The sequence below is a fragment of the Sceloporus occidentalis genome, unplaced genomic scaffold (genome assembly GCF_023333645.1).
Source record: "Sceloporus occidentalis isolate IW3139 unplaced genomic scaffold, rSceOcc1.0.p SCAF_430, whole genome shotgun sequence".
In the NCBI taxonomy this organism is placed as follows: Eukaryota; Metazoa; Chordata; class Lepidosauria; order Squamata; family Phrynosomatidae; genus Sceloporus; species Sceloporus occidentalis.
In genome coordinates this window covers 171,035-195,482 of record NW_028317410.1, presented here as the reverse complement: position 1 = coordinate 195,482, position 24,448 = coordinate 171,035, and the positions used below count along the sequence as shown (strand labels likewise).

Genomic DNA, 24,448 nt, shown 5'->3' with positions numbered 1-24,448 from the left:
TACACAACGTGCGGGCAGTGGGGGCAATGTGCCATGTGCTGTACCGGTAACTACCCCCAGAGGTACTGACGGTGAAGGCTGATGGAACAGAATCCGGGCTTTCATTGGACCGTTTTAACTTTCCGGCGATCTGTCCCAGGCCGTTAATATTCCCACGCGCTCACAGCTCGGCTAGGGCTAGAAGTCATTTACCCCCGAACGAACGCGATCCTTAGAACCGGACCCGACCGGGACGGCGGCGCCTGCGCAGCACTACGCCCAGGAACTGTGCTCAGGGGTTTAAGGACAGCGAGCGACCCCAAATATCAGCGGGAAATAGAAGCGCAGCCTCGGGAGACCCCTGCGGGCACCAGAACACCGTTAACACAACACACAATATGCAACACCCATAAAAAACAAAGCGGCACAGCTCCTACTATAACGCACAGGGACATGCGCTGCTGCGGGGCCCCGGTCCTTTCATGGAGGAGTTTTCCTTCTTATCCTCCGCCATCTCACACAATAGAGAGAGCAGCTTCAGTAGTGAGACCCGGTAACGGGCGTTCGGTAGACCTCAGGGGGACCGCGTCCGAGGTATAGCCCGGATTCACGCCCAGCATCGGCGGACGGCTGAAGCACCTCTTACGAGAACATCGGCGAATATCCAGCCGCGCCGTTCCCCACCAGAAAGAAGGACAGCGATTCAGGGTGTCAGGACAGGGGTATAACGCAACACGATGGGGAAAGAGGTCCTCTCACACAGATATAAAAGCTGAGGCGGGGGGGGGGGGGGCGGACGGCGCTCGCTCAGTGGCCCGCAGCGACCTTCTGCTTGGCGGGAGAGGGGTGAGGGCTGGGCAGCTTCTCAGACGAACCACTCAGGGTAGACTGAAGAAACACCGTCTTGTGGAAGAGTCTGTTGCTCAAGAAGACCACCAAGGAGAAAAGGCGAAGTTGGAAATGGCTGCAAACACACAAAGAAAGCGTTAGCGCAGACACACACACTCACGGCCTGCAAGCTATATTACAACAGTCTGCGCATGCAGACAGGAGAAGCTCACATGAAACAGGCGGAAACGGCTCAAATTATACACAGAAAAGGGGGAGCGGAATGCCGCCCCCTTTTTATAAGCAAAAGAACCCCGTTACTTACTAGGCTTTCCCGGGAGTCTTGGCCTCATTAGCGCTGATAATAAACAGCGGGAAAAGAATGGAAAACAGACAGCCGCTGCAAGACAGGAGGAAAAGCGGTCAGCGCAGCTTTTAACAAACATTGCACCAAAAGCTAACATTTTCACCCCAGAACACGATCAGCCGGTAAGGGGTTTCTGTGCCACGCAGCATTTTACATTCAACTGCGTGGCTCTTATGTTTGCTCCCATGTTCTTTTGGGGGGTTTTCCTGCAGTATGACGCAGCTTTTGGAGCCTTTATAAGTAATATAAAGAATGGGAACCCAAATGCATCGGAGCTTCATCAAAATCCTCTCCGTGAACTTGCAGGGTCTCAGTAACTTACCCCGAGTCAGCAAAGTCAGGAAGTTCTCCCACAAACACCAGCGAACAGAAGCCTAGTTTAGCGTTAAATGATTAAAGCAGAGCGCGAGACGCGGCCCTCGCACATACAGTAGGGGCTGTTGGGTTAAAAGCTCACTTCTTTTAGAAAACCTCACTACAAAAAAGAATTGCCTTCTGTGTAACTGGCTAGAATTCACGCATCACACGCAGTTTACTACCTGATGATGTAAGAGGACTGCAAAGCGGTCAGGGAAGCCAGGGGCAATCCAAACCCAAAGTAATACGGCCAGTTCCTTTCGATGTTCGACAACCGTTGGTGCATTTCAATTCCTGGAAGAGAATCCAGCAGTTCACAAAATGCTAAGAGGCCGTAGGGTGGAGAGACAGTGGGTTTATTAACTAGCCCAAGATCGTGGAACAGAGTTATGGTTCACCATACATGATGAAGAGCTTGGCTGTTCCTGTATAATGTTTGGGGAGATGAACAGCTAATTACCTTTGTTGAACCATCGATACTCAAAGCAGTAGAGCGAGTAGAGGAGGGACATGTGGAGCAGACTGACAAACTGCCCAATGATATCAATGGGGAAGAGGCTGACAAACATCCCCTACAATGGAAAAGGACTGTAAAGGACTGTAAAATACATACATACATACATACATACATACATACATACATACCTGGATCAGGAAGAGCGCCTGCAGCAGGAGGTTAAACAGCATATCAGCAATGATCTTACTGACGCTGGGAAACGGCTGGGACTTCCGGCCGGAAAACTCAAAGGCCAAATCAGCGATATCCTTATAGAAGAAGAATTAAAAGGGCTGCACCCTTATTCCGGTTTAAAATTACCACATAGATCAGATCCCACAAGATTTTTATGTATTGGCCAAGAATGCAGCAAAACATCTTAATATCCAGCCCGTCAAGTGAAATTACCGGCAAAATCTAAGGGGAATAATCCAAGTTCCCGAAGGTCAGGCTGACAGCAGAATAAATACTCTGACCGGCCGTACTGTACCTGGAACCAGATAGCATTGACCACCTTGCTGAGCACAAATAGGGGAAGGACCCACAGGGCGCTGAACACCGACATCAGGATGAACTCCAGCCAGGACCAGACGTCTCCGTGTAGCGATGGGTCACCTAACAAAGACATATTAGGAAAGCAGACATCTAAAGGAAAGAATCCCACCCGCCCTGCAAGTCGGGCAGCTTTATATAATTATACGACACACACCAGGGCAGGTTTGCCCCAGTTCCTACATCGCTGGCACGATTTCTGGTGTAAACACAAAATACAATGAAACGCGAGGCCCCCATGTGCACCCTGCGAAACCTATAGCCCCTTTCTACGAGATCATTGCTCCCCCATTTGGAGGGGCTGATTGGCTCTTGCAGCCTCACAAGGTGGAGTCAGGAGGAGAATTCAGAGAAGGGTGACAATTTTCTAAAAGCAGTTATCAACTGCCTCTAATGTCAGAGTCACAGAGAAAAAAAAAAGTCACCTACGTTAACCAAATCTGTGCTAACTTACCAATTATCCACACGGTAAAGGTCTGGAGCAGAGGGATGATCATTCGGTAAAACAGGAAGAGACTCAGCTAAAGAGAAGGAACATACAAAGGATTCAGCTCCCTCCACATATATTCAGGACTGCCCCTGCCGCCGTCGCTGCCCCTTCCAGCCTTTTCAACCACAACTTCTACATACATCATGCAAACACAATGGAAAAACCCAGACACTTCTGAGCCTCCATTACTGATTGTCGTGAGACACCGGGGCAGCAGAAGAGTACAGGACTTTCAACAGCCAATCGTGCTTCTCCTAGAGTTTTTTTTATTTTATGTATTTTACATTAATACACATTCTTCACTGGTCTTCCTTTAACATCTGAATCTTATGATGCCCTTCAAACCCACACTTTCATAAAGATTATTAACATACCCAGAAGACGCCTCCGTTCCATGCGCAGCAATGAAAGATTCTGGTCACAATACGAGGTTCACTGAGAAAAGAAAAAAAAAAAAATCACGTCGGAACAGCAGCTCCAGTGTGTGACCTGAACTACGATCAAAAAAAAAAAAACATTCCCTGCCACGCTCCTCAACACTCCAGATTTAGGGATTTCTCCTCTTCTAACCTGCCCCAACACCTCATCGCAGGGCAGTTCTGGGATCGCCAGCATCAGGTTACAGATGGCTGCACCCACCGCTCGGAACAGCAGGGACCATAGTGGTGCCGGTACGTCCACCATTCACTGAGGAACTATGACTGTGCCACGGCTCGTGTACCCAGTTATACTGCTAGACCATGACTCGTACAGGATTCCCACCGTCTGTGCAACACCGGCCAAGATCAACCATGCCAACGGTTTCAAATTCTTAGCAAAACTGACACCCTTTGGACAAATCGGGTACCTGGGGCACTTAATCCAACACAGACTGTACAAGCATCTAGGTATTGAGAGTGGGCCGTTTTTTATGGTTTAAACCACACTCGTCTAGTGACACTCACTTCTCCGGCTTCTTTTCCTCACTCAGAGCTCTTCTTTGTGCGAGGGCGCTGCTGGCGCGTCTCCTTCTCTGCTCCTCTCTCTTCTGCTGGATCCGGGCATCCAGCTTCGATATAGTGCAGATCCCCCAAACGGAGTCCTTAATGCCCTGTATTAAAGCAAAGGAGACCAGCTGTCAATGTCTAGGAGCAAACAACGACTAGAGGACGGGGGGCTCGGGCAGTGACAGGGCGGACTAGAGGACGGGGGGCTCGGGCAGTGACAGGGCGGACTAGAGGACGGGGGGCTCGGGCAGTGACAGGGCGGACTAGAGGACGGGGGGCTCGGGCAGTCACAGGGCGGACTAGAGGACGGGGGGCTCGGGCAGTCACAGGGCGGACTAGAGGACGGGGGGCTCGGGCAGTCACAGGGCGGACTAGAGGACGGGGGGCTCGGGCAGTCACAGGGCGGACTAGAGGACGGGGGGGCTCGGGCAGTCACAGGGCGGACTAGAGGACGGGGGGGCTCGGGCAGTCACAGGGCGGACTAGAGGACGGGGGGGCTCGGGCAGTCACAGGGCGGACTAGAGGACGGGGGGGGCTCGGGATTTCATAGAAACATAGATTTTGACGGCAGATAAGAACCATCCGGACGTCTAGTCGCCCGTTTCCGGCGTTCTTCTAACTGGGCAGGAGAGGAAAAGGACGGATCGGTGAGGAAGAAGCCCCGAGAGAGTTTCTCATCCCACAGAGAAGCTACTAGCGCCGTTACGAGGGATTCACGTACGCGAGCCAAGTCCTGAAGGAAACTTTTCAAACTGTCAGCCATTTTCTACTCTTACGCTGTCCGGAGTATCAGCTGCGCAGGGAGAGGCGGTGAAACGGTCCAAAATTTACCATCATGGAGCAGCCTGGGGCGCAGCCGAGTCTGGGAGAGACAAACAGATGAACCCATCAGACACCAAGAGAGCGCCCCACACAGAAGACACCCCGACTCTACCCACCAGACAGAACCGTCAAAAACCAAACCACAATATAACAAAAACCCGGCTGTCCGCCGGGGCCAGGTCCATGCTCCATGTCGGCAGAGGGAGTCAGCATCTAGTTTTTAATGGCAGGTCGCTGTCATATGAATAAAGGAGCAGATTTTTTTTGTTCATAAACAGGAAAGCCGTTAATATGAATTATTTCCCGTCGCACATCACGGGACCACGAGACCTCAGCGGTAGCCAGCTTCTTACCCAGGGGCCCTTAACCAGAACCAAGGGTCCATAATTCTCACACTCCTTTCATCAGCAACGATTGATCTGCCACACTAGGCAATATGGACTTCACAACCAGCGGCTAAACCGACGCAGGGACCGTTAACGGGTGAACTCGCCAAATAATTTCTATCCCTCTGGCAATAAGCTGCACTAACTCACAAACGTACCCCGCGTCAGCGTTACCCGTCCCCGGGCCCCGAGTTTCGGTATTCCCTTCAGTTTACAGGCGGCCAAGACCTAATGCGCATGTCAGAACTGAGTACGCCGGGAAATGGAGTTCGAACGCGGGGCGTGCCGGGAAATGGCGTTTGGCATGATGGGATATGGAGTCCGAAACCTGGAGCATAATAATGGAGAGAACGCGAGGGTCTCGCGAAGCGCCATCCCGCCCGCCATGTTTACAGGATGCATTCATGTCACATCTACCGCCCGGTACGGGTACAGTGCTGCCGCCTGTAGGGTCAGGGAGTTACTCCGCTATACCGTTAGCATCCTGCGGGGGCAGCGTTTCACCGGTACGGTGACGTGGGAGACACGGCTAACGGGGATAAACCTACATTCACAGGCAACCCCTAAATGCAAAGCCGTCACCATGGAAACCAGCTGAGTCTTCCTGCTTTTAATTAACTCGTATTATGTGTCTTTATATGGATTAATACCCCCCAATGGTGGAAATCGCCCCACAGTGGACATGACTGCAAGCGAGAGATCACCCTAAACTGGTGGGTATCACCCCAAACGAGACATCTAGAGACATCCTCCCCAAACCAGGGGGCATGAGTGCAAACGAGACATCACCCCAATCCATGAGACATCACCTGAAACCGGGGGTCATCTCACACACACACACACACCTCCCCTCAGCATAACTGGAGGAAAGGTAGCGGCTAGTTCCTACCCAGTAGAAGGACTCTGGTGATGTCAGCAGACCATGTGACTGTGTGGTCACATGGTACAAAGAACTACAGGAAGAAGAAGAAGCAGCAGCGCGGGACGTGCAAATGACTGCAAATGGGCTGTGCTGGGCTGCTGTTTCTTTTTCAATAACATGGGATGTGAGGATGAAGCTTTAACAGAACTCCTGAAAATACAGAATGTTATGGAGGCAGAAGAAAACTTGAATCTGTGAAATAATTCACAGTGAGTCTCTCTTTCTCTCTCTCTCTCTCTCTCTCTCTCTCTGTCTCTGTCTCTGTGCCAGTGATTGTGTCTCTCTCTGTGCCAGTGATTGTGTGTGTGTGTGTGTGTGTGTGTGTGTGTCTCTCTCTCTCTCTGTGTCAGTGACTGTGTGTCTTTCTCTCTGTGTCAGTGAGTATGTGTCTCTCTGTGCCAGGGAGTGTGTGTGTGTGTGTGTGTCTCTCTGTGTCAGAGTGTGTCTCTCTCTCTCTGTGTCAGAGTGTGTCTCTCTCTCTCTGTGTCAGAGTGTGTCTCTCTCTGTGTCAGAGTGTGTCTCTCTCTGTGTCAGAGTATGTCTCTCTCTCTGTGACAGTAAGTGTCTCTCTCTGTGCCAGTGAGTGTCTCTTTCTCTGTGCCATTGAGTGTCTCTCTCTCTGTGTCAGTGACTGTGTGTATCTCTCTCTGTGTCAGTGAGTATGTGTCTCTCTCTCTGTGCCAGTGAGTGTGTGTGTCTCTCTGTGTCAGAGTGTGTGTCTCTCTCTCTGTGCCAGTGAGTGTCTCTCTGTCTGTGCCGGCACCGGAAGTTGTGTACGCGTATTGTGTAGATGTCCCCCGCCGGCCCCGCAAGACACCCGGGAGTCTGCTCTGGTAAGTCGGGGGGGGGGCAGAGTGGCAGCATAGCTCGGGGGGGGAGGAGGAGGACAGTGGCAGCATATCTCGGGGGGGGGGGGGGGGGGGAGGACAGTGGCAGCATATCTCGGGGGGGGGGGGGAGGACAGTGGCAGCATATCTCCGGGGGAGGACAGTGGCAGCATATCTCGGGGGGGGAGGAGGACAGTGGCAGCATATCTCCGGGGGAGGACAGTGGCAGCATATCTCGGGGGGGGAGAGTGGCAGCATATCTCGGGGGGGGGGGGGGGGGGACAGAGTGGCAGCATGTTTTTTTGGTGCTTTTTTTAAAGAAAAAAACTTTTTTTTTTTAAAAGCACCAAACTTTTAGGGTGCGGCCTATATACGGGGGCGGCCTATATCCGAGCCAATACGGTAATTACTTCTGACCCATGGATCCTCCATACGGTCATGATGGTACCTGACAAATTGGTTTAGAGCACGTAAATTGATGACAGGACGAAGATCTCCTGTTTTCTTTTTTACCAAAAATATGGAATTTACGAACACTGGGGGCCCGGATGCCCTCTCTATTGCACCTTTCTCTAGAAGAGAAGATAACTCTTCTTCTATCAAATCTGCGGTCCTGGAAGCCCTGAAAACTGGACGGTACAAACGCTGAACTGGTGGAACAACAAAATCTATGCAATACCCTTGGACCGTATGGAGGATCCATGGGTCGGAAGTAATTAATTCCCAATAGTGGAAAAAACTGGATATTCGACCAGCCACTTGTGGAAGGGAAGAAGGATAAACATGAAGAGAACTTACCGGTATTGTAGCGAATATGAGCCTCCTGTCTTGCCTTAAAATTGGAGTCATAAAAAGGACACGTCGGTACCCATTAACAGAACAATTATTATTAGGAATATCTATGGGTATGTTATGAAACGGCGTTAGATTAAATAAAATCTAATAGACAATGTTTCTGCCTTTTTGTTTCTTGCCTTTTTGACCATGGCAAGACCATGGAAACAAGATTTCTCACTATGAACTGTCTAGTTCCTATTCCTGTAAGGGACCTGTGTGAGCTGGAGGTATGAAAGTCCTTTAGCTGGATAGAAACTAGATTTTTCACTGTAAACCGTCTAGTTTCTATCCCTGTAAGGGACCTGTGTGAGCAAGAGATATGAGTTCCTTTGCAGTATAAGAACTAGGGATTGTTATCCTTGGTATGAAAGTCCTTTAGCTGGATGGAAACTAGATTTCTCACTATGAACCGTCTAGTTCCTATCCCTGTAAGGGACCTGCGTGAGCTGGAGATATGAGTCCCTTTGCAGTATGAGAAATAGGGATTGTTATTCTTGTAAAGGACCATTGTTACCTGAAGGTATAAAAGTCCTTTAGCTGGATGGAAACTAGATTTCTCACTATGAAGCGTTTAGTTCCTATCCCTGTAAGGGACCTGGGTGAGCTGGAGATATGAGTCCCTTTGCAGTATAGGAACTAGGGATTGTTATCCTTGTAAAGGACCATTGTTACCTGAAGGTATAAAAGTCCTTTAGCTGGATGGAAACTAGATTTCTTACTATGAATCGTCTAGTTCCTATCCCTGTAAGGGACCTGCGTGAGCTGGAGATATGAGTCCCTTTGCAGTATAGGACCTAGGGATTGTTATCCTTGTTAAAAACCATTGTTACCTGATGGTGTAAAAGACCTTTAGCTGGATGGAAACTAGATTTCTCACTATGAATCGTCTAGTTCCTATCCCTGTAAGGGACCTGGGTGAGCTGGAGATATGAGTCCCTTTGCAGTATAGGAACTAGGGATTGTTATCCTTGTAAAGGACCATTGTTACCTGATGGTGTAAAAGTCCTTTAGCTGGATGGAAACTAGATTTCTCACTATAAATCGTCTAGTTCCTATCCCTGTAAGGGACCTGCGTGAGCTGGAGACATGAGTCCCTTTGCAGTATAGGAACTAGGGATTGTTATCCTTGTAAAGGACCATTGTTACCTGAAGGTATAAAAGTCCTTTAGCTGGATGAAAACTAGATTTCTCACTATAAATCGTCTAGTTCCTATCCCTGTAAGGGACCTGCGTGAGCTGGAGATATGAGTCCCTTTGCAGTATAGGAACTAGGGATTGTTATCCTTGTAAAGGACCATTGTTACCTGAAGGTATAAAAGTCCTTTAGCTGGATGGAAACTAGATTTTTCAGTATTAATCGTCTAGTTCCTATCCCTGTAAGGGACCTGTGTGAGCTGGAGAGATAAGGGTCCTTAAGCTGGATGGTAACTAGATTTCTCATCATGAACCATCTAGTTCCTATCCGTTAACAGGACCTGGCCACGATGGAGCAAAAGGTCCTTTACAGGGATAGAAACTAGCTCTCTTTACATGAGTTGGATAGTTCCTATCCCTGTACAGGACCTGACCACTAGGGGGCAAAAGGTAATTTTGCTGGATAGAAAATAGCTCACACACACTGAGCAAGCTATTTCCTATCCCTGTAAAGGACAAGGTCCTTCTACCGGATAGGAACTAGTCTCAACCTAACTGGAAACTGTCTAGGCTACCCAGAGCTCTTCCTGGGAGTGGCTGAAGGGGCGGAGATAGCTCCAGACAGCTTTAGTGGGTGGAGAGTGGGAGGGAAGTGGGTAGGAAATGGGCGTGACCCAATGTCATTCCTCTGCCCTGACAGAAGAAGCTGATCCTGGAGATGCAGGTAAGCGTCCAGACAGTTCGCAGGTATGTCTAAATTACTAAGGTGCTGTGTCACTGGATTAGATGTGTAGCTTGGAGGGAGAAGCCACCAGGTAAGTCTCACCTCATGCATAGATATGAATGTAGAGTGTTTGTGTACCTCCTGAGTGTCTCTGTTCAGTCTGGCCAGTGCCTCTTTGGGCCCCAAACTCCTGATGCCCCTGTCTCCTTCCTGATGCCCCTCTCTCCTCCCCCTGATGCCCCTCTTTTATAGGAGTCAGAATGTTTGCTGGGTATGAGGGAATCGCAAGGTTCTCCAGCCCTAAAAGCCCCGATAATGTGTATAGAAACAGCAGGAAAGGGCTTTATAAATTAAACTGTAGCGATCCGTAGGATTCAAAGTCACATAAAATATCTTAATATAGCTCCACCCCCAGCCACGCCTCTAGCTGCGGCTCCTATGACAACAGGGTCCCCGGGGAGGGGTCATTTATAATTTTCTAAATATAAAATCTGATTTACGATGTTTTATAAAAATAACCGTAAAGCGGATGGGCCTGCAAACCTGTCAATCACCTAGTTATGCTCCACATTAATGGGCCTGCGAACGCGAGGGAGGAACCTGTCAATCACCTTGTTATGCTCCACATTATGCTCCACATTAATGGGCCTGCGAACGCGAGGGAGGAACCTGTCAATCACCTCGTTATGCTCCACATTAATGGGCCTGCGAATGTGAGGGAAGAACCTGTCAATCACCTCGTTATGCTCCACATTAATGGGCCTGCGAACGTGAGCAAAGAACCTGTCAATCACCTCGTTATGCTCCACATTAATGGGACTGCGAATGTGAGGGAAGAACCTGTCAATCACCTCGTTATGCTCTACATTAATACCCCAAAACGATTGAAAGAACTTTGTGGCGGATATTATTGTTTAGTAATAAATCCGAGGTATTGTTTAGTATAAATATGGCGGCGGGTAAGGCTTTGCTTGTGGGAGCAGCTCATACACCTTATCTCACAGTAATTCTATATTTAACGCACCCCCGCAGGAATGTGAGCTCCTGGTAACCATGGAAACAGCATTAGCTTAGCAACAAGAGGGGTCTGATACAGCCCCCACAGAGCGTGCTGCGAAAGGCCGTTTATCTCGCTGCAGCGCAGGCATCGTGACCCCTCGTTGCGTGATCATTTAACGCCCGTCGGCCATTTCTGATCCACTAAACCACGTAGGGGCTTGTTATACGTCCCGGAATACCCCCGGCGCGCTATTAACCTATTCATTGCCGACACTGCGGCGCTTACCAGTTCCAGGCTGGGAATGAGGGTCTGCACCCGGTCCTGGCCGGGAGGCTGTGGGATGCAATATACAGGATAGCAAATAATAAAAATAATGAGAACTGAAAAAAGCCAAAGCAGTGGAACCCCAGCCCAAAATACCCCTCCCTGATAAAAAATGCCCCGTGTGAAAGGTGTGTGTGTGTGTGAAAGGCACTTCATATTATATCGGAGGGGATACCCCGTACGTCTGCATGTGCTCCCCTTTGCAAATGTCCCACAGGAGACGCAAAGGTTTATTTGACCGAACATGCCTCTTGACACGTGATAAACTTACCGCCAGGGGTGGGTCTTACGAGCCCCCCATGTTAAAGGGAGCACTTACTAGCTGAACAACATCGGGACGGAGAGGAAGTGTCCTGCTGCAGCTTCTACTAAAGCTGCTGCCCCCCCAAGGTTTAAAGAATTCTAACTCCAAATCCGTTGATGTACCTTCTTTGTTGCCGGCACGATGCCAGCGATCCCATGTGTCACCAAAAAACTGCCACAAACCTGCCGACGTTCTTTATATTCTGTAGAAGTCCCATTGTACTGCGCTGCAGAATACGTTGGTGCCATACACCTCAATAAATAACAGTAGGTCCTTCAGCAACAAGCCAAAAAATGTCAAGAAGGATCCCGTTATGAGCGAGGTCAGGGCAGTTGGCACGTTTCACCAAGTACCCCCCAATCTAATCTGAGTTTCCACACTCTCGCTCTCACTCACACACGGCCCCACACTGACCACACAGCTGCCTTTTACATGCAGTGCGATCGGCCATGGAACCACGGAGGGGCCACAGAGCCTTGTGTTACGGGGCCCCGCTGAATATCTGCCCCCCCCGATGGTGGTGTCCAGGCACATGGATCGTTACATAATTATATAATAATGGATCCCCTAATATTTCTGGATTTTTGCTTATTTGGAGACACGTGATTCCCGTTGTCGGCTATCGCTGCCGTCGGCGACCAGACACTGCGCTATTGTTCGCTTTGTAAAGAGACCGCTCTGTCCACGCATTCCGTGACAGTCCGTGAACCGCCTGAGACATTTCCATACAGAGCGCAGCGGCGGCTGTCAGTCTGTAGCGGGCGCCATGTTCCAATCTTTCTAATATTATTCACGGCCCCTCTGGGTACCGGGGTGGGCAAGAGGGGCATTTGTATGAGGGATTGTACTTCCGACCCCCCTAAAAATGAAAACTTACCCCAGAAAAGTTTTTTACCAAATACGGTGTTTCTTCCTTTCAGTGACCGGGGGGGGGGGGCGATTCCGGGGGGTTGTAACATTACTTTTTTATATGAATCCTCTCGGCTTTGGGCCACGTTTGCGTCTTTAACTAATAGAAATGTGTAAATTGTGAGTTGTGATGTTTCTGGCGCGTCGTTGGCAGAAATTAATTTTGTTTCCGAAGAAGACGTCTTGGCTTGGAGGGTCTGCGAGGAGCGAGACCCCTTAACGGTAGCTGTGAGACTGAGGCTCGGTCACGACTATGGCGTGAGCACCTTTGGGTATTTGGGTTTCCATGGTTACGGAGCCCCAGGTCTAATCTTTGAGAACACGTCTAGCATGCAAATGGAGTCCTAGAAAAATGCAGCCGAGAAGCAGAAAGAAAGCGCTCGGGAACGCGACGGCCTCGCCAGCTTCAGTGCACGGGGCGCAGGATTATTGCCGGCCCAAGCTGGTTTATTCCTGGACCAGGGCCGGCCACAATGTTATCAAAATTGTTAGCAACCTTCTGCTAATTTTAGGCAAGATGGGAAGCAGCTAATTGTGGGTTAATACGCTGTATGGTCATGGTCCGGGCTCCGATTGGTTAATACCCTCTATGTTTATGTCCCGGGCTCTGATGGGTTAATACCCTCTATGTTTATTGCCCGGGCTCTGATGGGTTAATATGCTGTATGTTTATTGCCCAGGCTCTGATGGGTTAATACACCGTATGGTCATGGCCCAGGCTCCGATGGGTTAATACCCTGTATGTTTATTCCCCGGGCTCTGATGGGTTAATACGCCATATTGTCATGGCCCGGGCTCTGACGGGTTAATACGCTGTATGGTCATGGTCCGGGCTCCGATGGATAAATACCCTGTATATTTATGTCCCGGGCTCTGATGGGTTAATACCCTCTATGTTTATTGCCCAGGCTCTGATGGGTTAATATGCTGTATGTTTATTGCCCAGGCTCTGATGGGTTAATACGCCGTATGGTCATGGCCCGGGCTCCGATGGGTTAATACGCTGTATGGTCATGGTCCAGGCTCTGATGGGTTAATACGCTGTATGGTCATGGTCCAGGCATTGATGGGTTAATACGCCATATGGTCATGGCCCGGGCTCCGATGGGTTAATACCCTCTATTTCTGGGGCCCCTGGGGATGCTGCTCTTCTTTCTGCTCTCAGCACAATAGGCAGAGAACGGCCCCACTGCTCCCACATGGATTCTTCATGCTGATTTGACATCGTGGCTGTCAGTCACACAGAATGGGCGGGACTATGTCCTTGTCAACACAGTCCTGAATATTCATGAGGAGTCAGGGCGGGGCTTGTGATCCCAGGCTCTGGATCTGCCTGCATTGGGTGTCTGGAGGGAGGGATGCCGTTTGTCTCCAGCATCTCCTGACAAATCCGTGGAATGAGAGACCCTCAGACGGAGCCCACCCCAGCCCAGCGCCCGCCGCCGGCCTCAGACCCTGCCGCCTCCTCCGCTGCGCAGGTGAATATTCCTGCCGTCTGGGAGTCTGCAGGGCTTTGGTGGCCTCCGCAGAGGCCCAATGGAGGATGCTCTGATGCTTTCGATGGCTCATCGTCTGGCTAATACGAAGCGGTAGCCCCCGGGTCACACTCAGCGAGTGGTGGCTGCTGCGCGTTCAGGGTTTTTAGGAAGATATCAGGGCTAATGGATTTGCTTGTGTGGCAACTTGTGAGCGATCCGTGCAGAGGTGAGTGATCCCCACGCGCCGTACGCAGAGGTGAGTGATCCCCGCGTGCTGTACGCAGAGGTGATCCTCGAGTGATCCCCACGCGCCATACGCAGAGGTGAGTGATCCCCGCGCGCCGTACGCAGAGGTGAGTGATCCCCGCGCGCCGTACGCAGAGGTGAGTGATCCCCGCGCGCCGTACGCAGAGGTGAGTGATCCCGGCGTCCGGCAAACAGAGGTGAGTGATCCCCGCGCGCCGTACGCAGAGGTGAGTGATCCCCTGCTGCTGGGCGGCCTTCTTGCTATGAGGTCATAGATTAATCCCTGGAAGGCGTCGTGGGGAGAGGGATCCGGTGTCAGCGGGACGAACAGACAGGTAGATTCACAGACGAGCCGAGTGCAACATGGTTTCCTTTAACAGCTACGCCAGGGAGACCGTAGAGCCCGGCAGCCAGGGGCCACACACAGGAGCTGGGTTTTATGGTACGAATATCCCCAGAATGGAAATGAGGTCTCTAATCAGAAGGTGCAAAATCTGTAGTGGGGAAGGTTAGAGATGGAATGGATTTGGAGGCTTCGCACAGATTCCTGTTCCCAGAGACGGGCCAGGACGAGATCGAGCGTAAAAGAGACTATGGGGGGAATGCTGAAAAGACGCGGGTGGATATAGAGGCCTTTCTAAAGTGGGGTTCTCATTATTGGGGGTCTGTAGCACGCACTCCCTGTACAGGCTAGTTACCCCACACTTGCCTTCCATGATGGGGATGAACAGGGGGCTGTCTGGGGGCAGAACAGCAGAGATCTTGGCTGGCAACATGATTTCATTGGCCCAACCGGAGCCTAGAATCTGCCCCCTGGTCACTCGTATGGGCTGAAAGGCTTCTAGATACTAGTTTGATTTTTATACTTTGACATGAACCCCCCAATAAGCCTCGGCTTTTCTCTAAAAAAGTTAAATTTTATGAAACCGACTGCAAAGTGTGACTTTTGTGTAACGATGCAGGCTGTAGGTTATACCCCTGGGGGGGTCACATTCTGGTTACTGTCTGTTGGTCGTCGGCTGCAGGATGTAGTTTATTTTCTTTGTCTCCCAGCAGAAGCTCCGACAGCTCCACGTTCTGGCTCCTCCCCTGCGGAGCTCCGAGATGGAGGCCCCCCTGGTTTGCCTGGACGAGGAGTTTGAGGACGTTCGTTCTTACTCTGAGGATCGAGAAGAGAAATCTCGAGGTCTCTATATGACATCATCACGACACGCGGACGACGCCTCCCTCTCGGAGCTGGAAAACTTCACCTCGGAGATCATCAGCTTTAAGTCCATGGAGGATCTCGTTAACGAGTTTGATGAAAAGCTGAACGTTTGCTTTCGGAATTATAACACGAAAACCGAGAACCTCGCGCCCGTGAGGAACCAGCTGCAGATCCAAGAGGAGGAGGAACGGCTCAGAGATGAAGAGTAAAGACCCCTGCCTCTGTATAGCGCCCTTGGATAAGACCCCTGCCTCTGTATAATTCCCTCGGATAAGACCCCTGCCTCTGTAATTCCCTCGGATAAGACCCCTGCCTCTGTATAGCGCCCTTGGATAAGACCCCTGCCTCTGTATAATTCCCTCGGATAAGACCCCTGCCTCTGTAATTCCCTCGGATAAGACCCCTGCCTCTGTATAGCGCCCTCGGATAAGACCCCTGCCTCTGTAATTCCCTCGGATAAGACCCCTGCCTCTGTATAGCGCCCTCGGATAAGACCCCTGCCTCTGTATAATTCCCTCGGATAAGACCCCTGCCACTGTATAATTCCCTCGGATAAGACCCCTGCCTCTTTGTAAATCCCTCGGATAAGACCCCTGCCTGTGTATAGTGCCCTCGGATAAGACCCCTGCCTCTGTATAGCGCCCTCGGATAAGACCCCTGCCTGTGTATAGCGCCCTCGGATAAGACCCCTGCCTCTGTATAGCGCCCTCGGATAAGACCCCTGCCTCTGTATAGCGCCCTCGGATAAGACCCCTGCCTCTGTATAATTCCCTCGGATAAGACCCCTGCCACTGTATAATTCCCTCGGATAAGACCCCTGCCTCTTTGTAAATCCCTCGGATAAGACCCCTGCCTGTGTATAGTGCCCTCGGATAAGACCCCTGCCTCTGTATAGCGCCCTCGGATAAGACCCCTGCCTGTGTATAGCGCCCTCGGATAAGACCCCTGCCTCTGTATAGCGCCCTCGGATAAGACCCCTGCCTCTGTATAGCGCCCTTGGATAAGACCCCTGCCTCTGTATAATTCCCTCGGGTAAGACCCTTAACTTTGTATCGTGCCCTCGGATAAGACCCTAGCCTCTGTATAGTGCCCTCGGATAAGACCCCTGCCTCTGTATAGCGCCCTCGGATAAGACCCCTGCCTCTGTATATGTCCCTCGGATAAGACCCCTGCCTCTGTATATGTCCCTCGGATGAGACCCCTGCCTCTGTATAGCGCACTCGGATGAGACCCCTGCCTCTGTATTTTCTGCGGGGCCCTCTAGATGATGTTAACAGACGTCTCTTTCATTTCAGGGTCTGGGACGCTCTCACCGACAATTACATGCCGTTAACGGGCGAGAAATGGAGAGAGCCGAGCCTGGAGTCTCTGAACGGAAACGAGTCGGATTCTGAGGTATTTATCACGCCGGCCCGCGCAGGTTTCATCACCCAAAGTCTGACATAATTCTCTGGCCGTGCTCTGAAGTCAGCGGCGTGCGTTCAGAGCTGAAATGGTTAATGGCATTGATTTTGTGTAAAACCCCTGAATGGGAGGGAGACTTTTAGTGCTTTTCTTACCGGTTCTAATGGGTTTAATGAGCTGCTGAGTATTCGCTCCTCTGAAAGCAGGATGTTTGCTCTATTATTGCTGACCTTGCAAACAGATTCGTGGAAGCAAAACCTTTACTGGAAGGCGAGGGCCGGAGGAAAGCGATGGAGAGCTGCAGTCACAATGTATCCTCCACTCACCCGTTACCTGCAGTCACAATGTATCCTCCACTCACCCGTTACCTGCAGTCACAATGTATCCTCCACTCACCCGTTACCTGCAGTCACAGTGTGTCCTCCACTCACCCGTTACCTGCAGTCACAATGTATCCTCCACTCACCCGTTACCTGCAGTCACAATGTATCCTCCACTCACCCGTTACCTGCAGTCACAATGTATCCTCCACTCGCCCGTTACCTGCAGTCACAATGTATCCTCCACTCACCCGTTACCTGCAGTCACAGTGTGTCCTCCACTCACCCGTTACCTGCAGTCACAATGTATCCTCCACTCACGCGTTACCTGCAGTCACAATGTATCCTCCACTCACCCGTTACCTGCAGTCACAATGTATCCTCCACTCACCCGTTACCTGCAGTCACAATGTATCCTCCACTCACCTGTTACCTGCAGTCACAGTGTATCCTCCACTCGCCCGTTACCTGCAGTCACAGTGTGTCCTCCACTCACCCGTTACCTGCAGTCACAATGTATCCTCCACTCACGCGTTACCTGCAGTCACAGTGTATCCTCCACTCACCTGTTACTTGCAGTCACAGTGTGTGCTCCACTCACCCGTTACCTGCAGTCACAATGTAGCCTCCACTCGCCCGTTACCTGCAGTCACAATGTATCCTCCACTCACCCGTTACCTGCAGTCACAATGTATCCTCCACTCACGCGTTACCTGCAGTCACAGTGTGTCCTCCACTCACCCGTTACCTGCAGTCACAGTGTGTGCTCCACTCACCTGTTACCTGCAGTCACAATGTATCCTCCACTCGCCCGTTACCTGCAGTCACAATGTATCCTCCACTCGCCCGTTACCTGCAGTCACAGTGTATCCTCCACTCACCCGTTACCTGCAGTCACAATGTATCCTCCACTCACCCGTTACTTGCAGTCACAATGTATCCTCCACTCACCCGTTACCTGCAGTCACAATGTATCCTCCACTCGCCCATTACCTGCAGTCACAATGTATCCTCCACTCGCCCGTTACCTGCAGTCACAGTGTATCCTCCACTCGCCCGTTACCTGCAGTCACAATGTATCCTCCACTCACGCGTTACCTGCAGTCACAATGTATCCTCCACTCACCCGTTACCTGCAGTCACAATGTATCCTCCACTCACCCGTTACCTGCAGTCACAATGTATCCTCCACTCACCCGTTACCTGCAGTCACAATGTATCCTCCACTCGCCCGTTACCTGCAGTCACAGTGTATCCTCCACTCGCCCGTTACCTGCAGTCACAATGTATCCTCCACTCGCCCGTTACCTGCAGTCACAGTGTATCCTCCACTCACCCGTTACCTGCTCTCCATTTCCTTGTCTCGTGCACCCGTTTTCTCGCTCCCCTGTGTAATGTGAGATCTGTCTATGAATCGATGGGACCGGAGTGTAGATGCGCATGGAGTGGCTGCTATCTGTAGGGCCACACGGTGTACACGCGGGGAGCTGCACGCTATCTGTAGGGCCACGCGCGGGGCTGTCCACAGGGCCACGCCGTGTAGGGGCGCTGAGCAGCTGCTATAAAGTGTGCCCCGTATAAACTGTCAGTCGCTTCCTTTCCAGTTTCATGAAAAAGAGGAGGAGGAGCTGAACGAGAAGGGAGAAAAGGATTCTGGGATTAAAGAGGACCCGCTGATTACTGCAGATCAGGTGCCGCCGGTCACGGCTCTCTAGCAGAAATAACCCCTCACTGTCTGTATCTTACCTACTTTATGACATCATCTCTGACACCCCAACCCCTTTCACCAAAATGTCCCCCAGGAGCTGCTCGCTCAGCTGTCTGTATTCCAGGTTATCGAGGAGATAGAGGAGATGATGCAGAACTCCCCGGATCCGGAGGATGAGCTTGAGGAAGAGGATGATGATGATGATGATGCTGGAGATTTATCCGTCCGTTCCGACTCTGTCCTCCTGCAGGAGATGGTGGCTCTGAGCCAGACCTTTAACAACAACTGGTCCATTGAAGGTGAGCGAGCGCCGCATTAGCCCAGGACCCCAGAATCCTGTCAAAGAGTTCTGGCGGTCAGACAGAACATTATTTAAAGATCTAGTAACAGCAAAAAACACCAGAGCCGTTCCTAAGAAGCAGTTTGGAGGATTTTGACCAAAATCTACCTATTTAAGTGATTAAAATTAAAGTGGTGTTTTCCACTTTATTTCCGAGATGATCTGTAACGTTTGCTTCTCTTTAACGGCAATATTGAGTGGGTTTGTGGTGTGTCCAGCAGGGCTGCAGCGCATGACCAGTATGGAGCTGTCGGAGTTACTGGAAAGGGTGGAACGCACCATATGCGATTACTCCGAGGAACTGGTGCAGCACTTGGCCCGGAGAGATGAGCTGGAGTTTGAGAAGGAGGTGAAGAATTCCTTTATTACTGCCCTGATCGAGGTCCAGAACAAGCAGAAAGAGCAGAGGGAACTGCAGAAGAAAAGAAGAAAAGAGAGAGGGCTGAGCCTGCAAAGCAACCGCACGGAGAGAACGGGCCAGATGCCAATGAAGGTAATGCGGCACCGAGCGTGTCCGTGCTGGGAATTTCCGGCACATTCCCTGGGGAGATATGAGTTCCCTGTAACTATATGTAGAAGCGTTATAGCGTTCCCATTATCGTATACGGAGCCCTCAGCCTCACCTGTGCTCCAGAGCAGGCGAACGCGGTAAAGGGCCCCAGGCCCCTCTGGGTAGGAGGGTTATAGAGCCACCGGCCCCTCTGGGTTCAAGGGTTATAGAGCCACCGGCCCCTCTGGGTGGGAGGGTTATAGAGCTTCCGGCCCCTCTGGGTGGGAGGGTTATAGAGCCACCGGCCCCGCTGGGTGGGAGGGTTATAGAGCCACTGGTGCAGGGTACAGAGTTTATCTCAATGGGACATTCTTTATTAATAATAATAATTCATGAATTAACAGAGATTTGGTAAAAATAATAATTGTTCATGAACATAAACTTTAGATAAAAATGGCTGATTTTGTTCCTGCTCTGGCAGCGTTTCAGCATGGAGGGAATCTCTAACATCCTGCAGACCGGCATCCGACAGACATTTGGGAATTCGGGAAACGACAAGCAGGTGAGAAAGGGACGTCCAGGAAAGCAAGTCTACCGACTAATAATTTCACGGCACACAGTATATAGAATCTAAGTGTATATGTATCAGGGTATATAATATATAAATGTATATATAGCCAGGGGGCTATTCTAACCTAGACCGACTAGGGGGACGGCAGCTTCTCTCCAGCCTTAGGCTCCCTCTAACGTCTCTACTCAATGGGTCGGTTAAAAAGGAGATCACTGATCTCCCCAAACGGGTCATTAACATTATGGAGGGCTGTTTTATTCTGTCACACTTTCCTTAAAAGTGGGGCCTCAGAATATGATATTATAATACGATACCCGGCCGTAAGGACAGCGATGCCACTGGATATAAGGAAACATGTATAGAGCGGTGCCAGGGGTCAACATAGTAGGTAGAGAAAGAAAAAAAAAATGGGAGAAAGGGAAAGGAATTCTATATAAGAAGTATAGTTTTTAATAGATAGGCTGCTAGAACACCTTATTGGAGCAGTTCCAAAATGCTCCCAAAGAGAAGATACAATGGTGGTTGTGTTCGATTGTCAGCGCCAAGGATAGATAGAACTTTTATACTGTTTAAATACAAAATTACAATTTATTTAACATATAAATAATACAATAAGCATCAAATACAAATAGAATTAAAAGTCTTCAACTGATTGCAGATGACCGAACGTGTTTCGCCTCGGGGCATCTTCAGAGGTATATTCAGAACATATAAATGATTACCTACCCATCACATGAAAACAGAAAAGAAAGAAAGAAGAAGAAAGAAAGTTGGTAGACGTAACGCCTAAATTGTGTGGCATTTATAACAAGTGATTGGATATTATCTTAATATGCGTTTTTGTATATATTATTATTATCTTCTCTCTTTCTTTTCTGTTTTCATGTGATGGGTAGGTAATCATTTATATGTTCTGAATATACCTCTGAAGATGCCGCCAGGCGAAACGCGTTCGGTCATCTGCAATCAGAATATACATACCTGCGTTGAAGACTTTTTGTGGACATCAATTTTTTATTGATGCTTATTGCATTATTTATATTTTAAATAAATTCAAATTTTGTATTCTTTTATCTAATGCAACCACACAGTATCTAAAACATAAATGTGTACGGATACTGTGGCTGGATGGCCGGAGTTTTCAATCAAACAGAAAAACAGCCGCCAGATCCGACTTAGTTGTGTGAAAAAAACTAAAAAAAACATAAATCCCCCTCTGGTCAGAGAATAACTCTGTCTATGGACTGTCCGGTAAGCCAAATAACATCAATTCCACAGGTTCCACCAAAATACTCGGCACACGGAACCTTTCCACGGTTTCCAGGGTTTCAGGCCGACGGCCTCCTTTTTCCCTGTTAGCCGTGGAAAAACAGGAGAAAAGTTAAAGTCATGCCATTTATTGGCTGAGAGTTTCATTGGAAGCTTTCAAGACCAAGTTGTTACGTCCCTTCCTCAGGAAATTAATGAAGCCAAAAGAGAATTTCCTAAACAAGATTAGCAAAATAAGAACAGAGAGAGAGGAATAAAGAGCTACTCCGACCTACTGCTCATATGAAATGCATCCTTAACACTGCTCTGTGTGTGTGTGTGTGTGTGTGTGTGTGTCTATATATCTCTATGTACATAGTGATTCACATGGGCTACGGACCCTGCTGGCACAATATAAATACGGGTCAGTGTAAAATCCTGTAGGATTGGGGCCGGAGTAATAAGGGGAATGGGAGGACTACAGTACACAGAAAGATTATCAGAATTAGGGTTATTTAGTTTAGAAAAAAGACGGCTTAGGGGGGACTTAAAAACTATGTATAAATTTATAAGGGGGCAGTACAGAGATCACTCCCAGGACTGTATCTATAACAAGGGGACATCCTCTACGGCTGGAGGAAAGAAGGTTTCTACACCTGCACAGACGGGGGTTCTTTACAGTAAGAGCGGTGAGATTATGGAACTCTCCGCCAGAGGAAGTGGTAATGGTAAACTCAATAAAAGAGTTCAAAAGGAGCCTGGACGTGTTTCTTGAAAGCAATAATATTACAAGTTATGGATATTAGATTAATAGGGACAGAACGTTGATCCAGGGATTTATTCTGATTGCCATATTTGGAGTCGGGAAGGAATTTTCCCCCTGGTATGGGGCAATTGGCATCTGCTTCATAAGAGCTTTTTGCCTTCCTCTGGATCAACACAGTAGGGACACAATAGGTATATAGGTTGAACTTGATGGACTTGGTCTTTTTTTAACCTTATGAACTATGTTACTATGTTACATGTATGCATTTGCTGCACGAAGCTGCCATGCGTGTCACAGCCGGGATAGTAAGGGCTTTAGAATGTACCAGGTATGTTTGCACGTTGTGTTAACGCGGATGTGCGTCCCTTTCCCTTCCAGTATCTGAACACGGTGATCCCGTATCAGAAGAAGGGCTGCCCACCCTCTGTCGAGGACCTGCAGATGCTCACAAACAGTAAGACTGCCCTCCGGTGGCACATTGTGTAACTGCACCAGCACATCCAACACATACCTAAACATCATATCCTGGCACTCCGTGTCTTAAATCACTGCGGTTCCTGGGCTCGAGTCTATGGCAACGGCAAACGTTAATAACTGTCATCCCCTCCAAGCACCTCTTACTCGGATTCAGTAAATACTGTCAGATTGCCTATATGATCCTCACATTTTCCACTTTTAACGCCACTCATGTTATACATGAGCACCAAACACCATGAAATATATACGGCTGATATTATGGCTACGCAATGTTATAGTGAGTTAAGCAGATGTATTACAAATGCCAAATAAGCCACATATATTTATTAGAAACCCCTTTATGTATATCCCGTGGGAGCAGCCGTCTCAATGTCCTGTTCTCAGCATCTACAGGATTATTTATCTTCAGTTAAGTTCTCTCTCCCTTTTGGTAAATTGCTGATAAGGGTGAGGAGAGAAGATCAGGACAGGAAATTGATGACATAATGCTGGCTCTGCCACAGACTGCCACCAATCTCAGCTTCTGTAAGGTGAATACTGAACCATCTCCAAAATACTTTCACCGACACAGAGACCGGGCTGTAGGAATCTTTAATGAATGATTGTAGCTGCGCCGATGCTGACCGGTCCCTCTTTAACCCTTTCCTCAGTTCTTTTCGCCATGAAGGAGGACAGTGAAAAGGTTCCCATGCTATTAACAGACTACATTTTAAAAGGTAACAAGCATCGAGACGTGCCTCTCAGCTCAAAAGGGTCTGATACGCGTTGTGTGTAATTTTTTTTGCTATTCTCTTTGTCGTTTTAGTGCTCTGCCCGACCTAATGGACTGACAGGGACCCTAAGGAGCAACCGTCCGGCGCTGCATGGAGTAACAACCAATATTTTTGCATTTTAAACCACATCACATTTATCCAGATTCCAGACAGGTGCTCTCCTCGCCACGTTCCTCCTTTGTGCTCACGAAGACCTTAACCTCTAATCTGGATTAAACCCTTGAACCTTTGTGTTGACCTTGGACCCTGGCTACTCGTCAAATTACCATCCAATGCGTCTTCCCCTCCCCATTAACTGGCTGCGGTTGGTGCCAGAAACCTGCTCAGCTCCAAGGGGTTAAACCTCCACGAAAACCACGTGAAATGTCCACTTCTGGGAAAGACCTAGCTACAAACGTCACCACTTGGCGGGATGTCGGGGTCCACGTTTCATGTAATTCACTAGACTTTTCATTTCCCAACCAGTTATACAAATGGTTAATTTTTCAAGCAGGATGACTGCTAAGTGCTAGACTAGAAATAATGGTTGGTACAACACTCAGGCTGCAAACAACTGCACTGGGAGGCCGAGCTCAGCTATGGCTACTCTAACAGGAGCACCGAGTGGCTGCCAGGCTGGTATTGTCTGTAAAGTCATTTGTTCTGCACGGTTCTGAAAAATGGCATCTGCTGCAGCCGGGTAAATGCATGGATTCTGGGTGGGTTCATGTTTATAGGGGGCATTAGTGTCAGCTGGGGGTTCGCTGCATCCACCATTTAGTCAAACGCCAGGTTCATCTGTCGATTGTGTTTTCTTTTTGTCCGGTTGCCCTCGTTAATAAGTATTAAGTTCCTTTTTGCTCTATAACCATCACATCCCGCTGAATGGTAATAACGCTACGGGAAATGTTAACCACCTTGGCTGCATTCGAGGTTCCCCCCGATTAAACGCCATGACCTTAAACACATTTGGAAATTAAAAAAAAAAAATGTGATTTGGAGAATTTTCAGGGTTTGGTGAATTATTTCAGGCCACGCTAGTTTTATGGTTGATGAATTTGGGTAAATGTCACGCAAGGCCGATACCGTCTGCAGGGTTAGAAGGAGGCTCCTGGTTTAAATGTTTCAGTATTTCATGTCTTTCCAACCAATCGTGAACAAGAATCAGTTATACTGACCCAGGACAGACAGAATGGG

At 49.3% G+C, this 24,448-nt stretch overlaps 1 protein-coding gene and 1 pseudogene across 2 annotated transcripts; one reads left to right on the top strand and one right to left on the bottom strand.

Annotated features, from left to right (window-relative positions):
- Window positions 1-786: 786 nt before the first annotated feature.
- LOC149272624 (etoposide-induced protein 2.4 homolog) lies at window positions 787-4,818 on the bottom strand. 2 transcript variants are annotated; one of them, XM_089506894.1, is made up of 10 exons: window positions 4,777-4,818; window positions 4,014-4,159; window positions 3,444-3,504; window positions 3,034-3,100; window positions 2,518-2,642; window positions 2,177-2,296; window positions 1,992-2,103; window positions 1,714-1,825; window positions 1,133-1,207; window positions 787-943 (listed from the first exon to the last, which is right to left on the bottom strand). In XM_089506894.1, the coding sequence occupies exons 1-10, from the start codon at window positions 4,816-4,818 to the stop codon at window positions 787-789; spliced, it is 1,017 nt and encodes a 338-aa protein (XP_089363020.1). The 2 variants fall into 2 exon arrangements, with proteins under 2 accessions (XP_089363020.1, XP_089363022.1); XM_089506896.1 differs by having other exon boundaries at window positions 4,014-4,117.
- A 10,254-nt stretch (window positions 4,819-15,072) lies between these two features.
- Window positions 15,073-15,384, top strand: LOC149272623 (fasciculation and elongation protein zeta-1 pseudogene; annotated as a pseudogene).
- The last annotated feature ends 9,064 nt before the right edge of the window (window positions 15,385-24,448 follow it).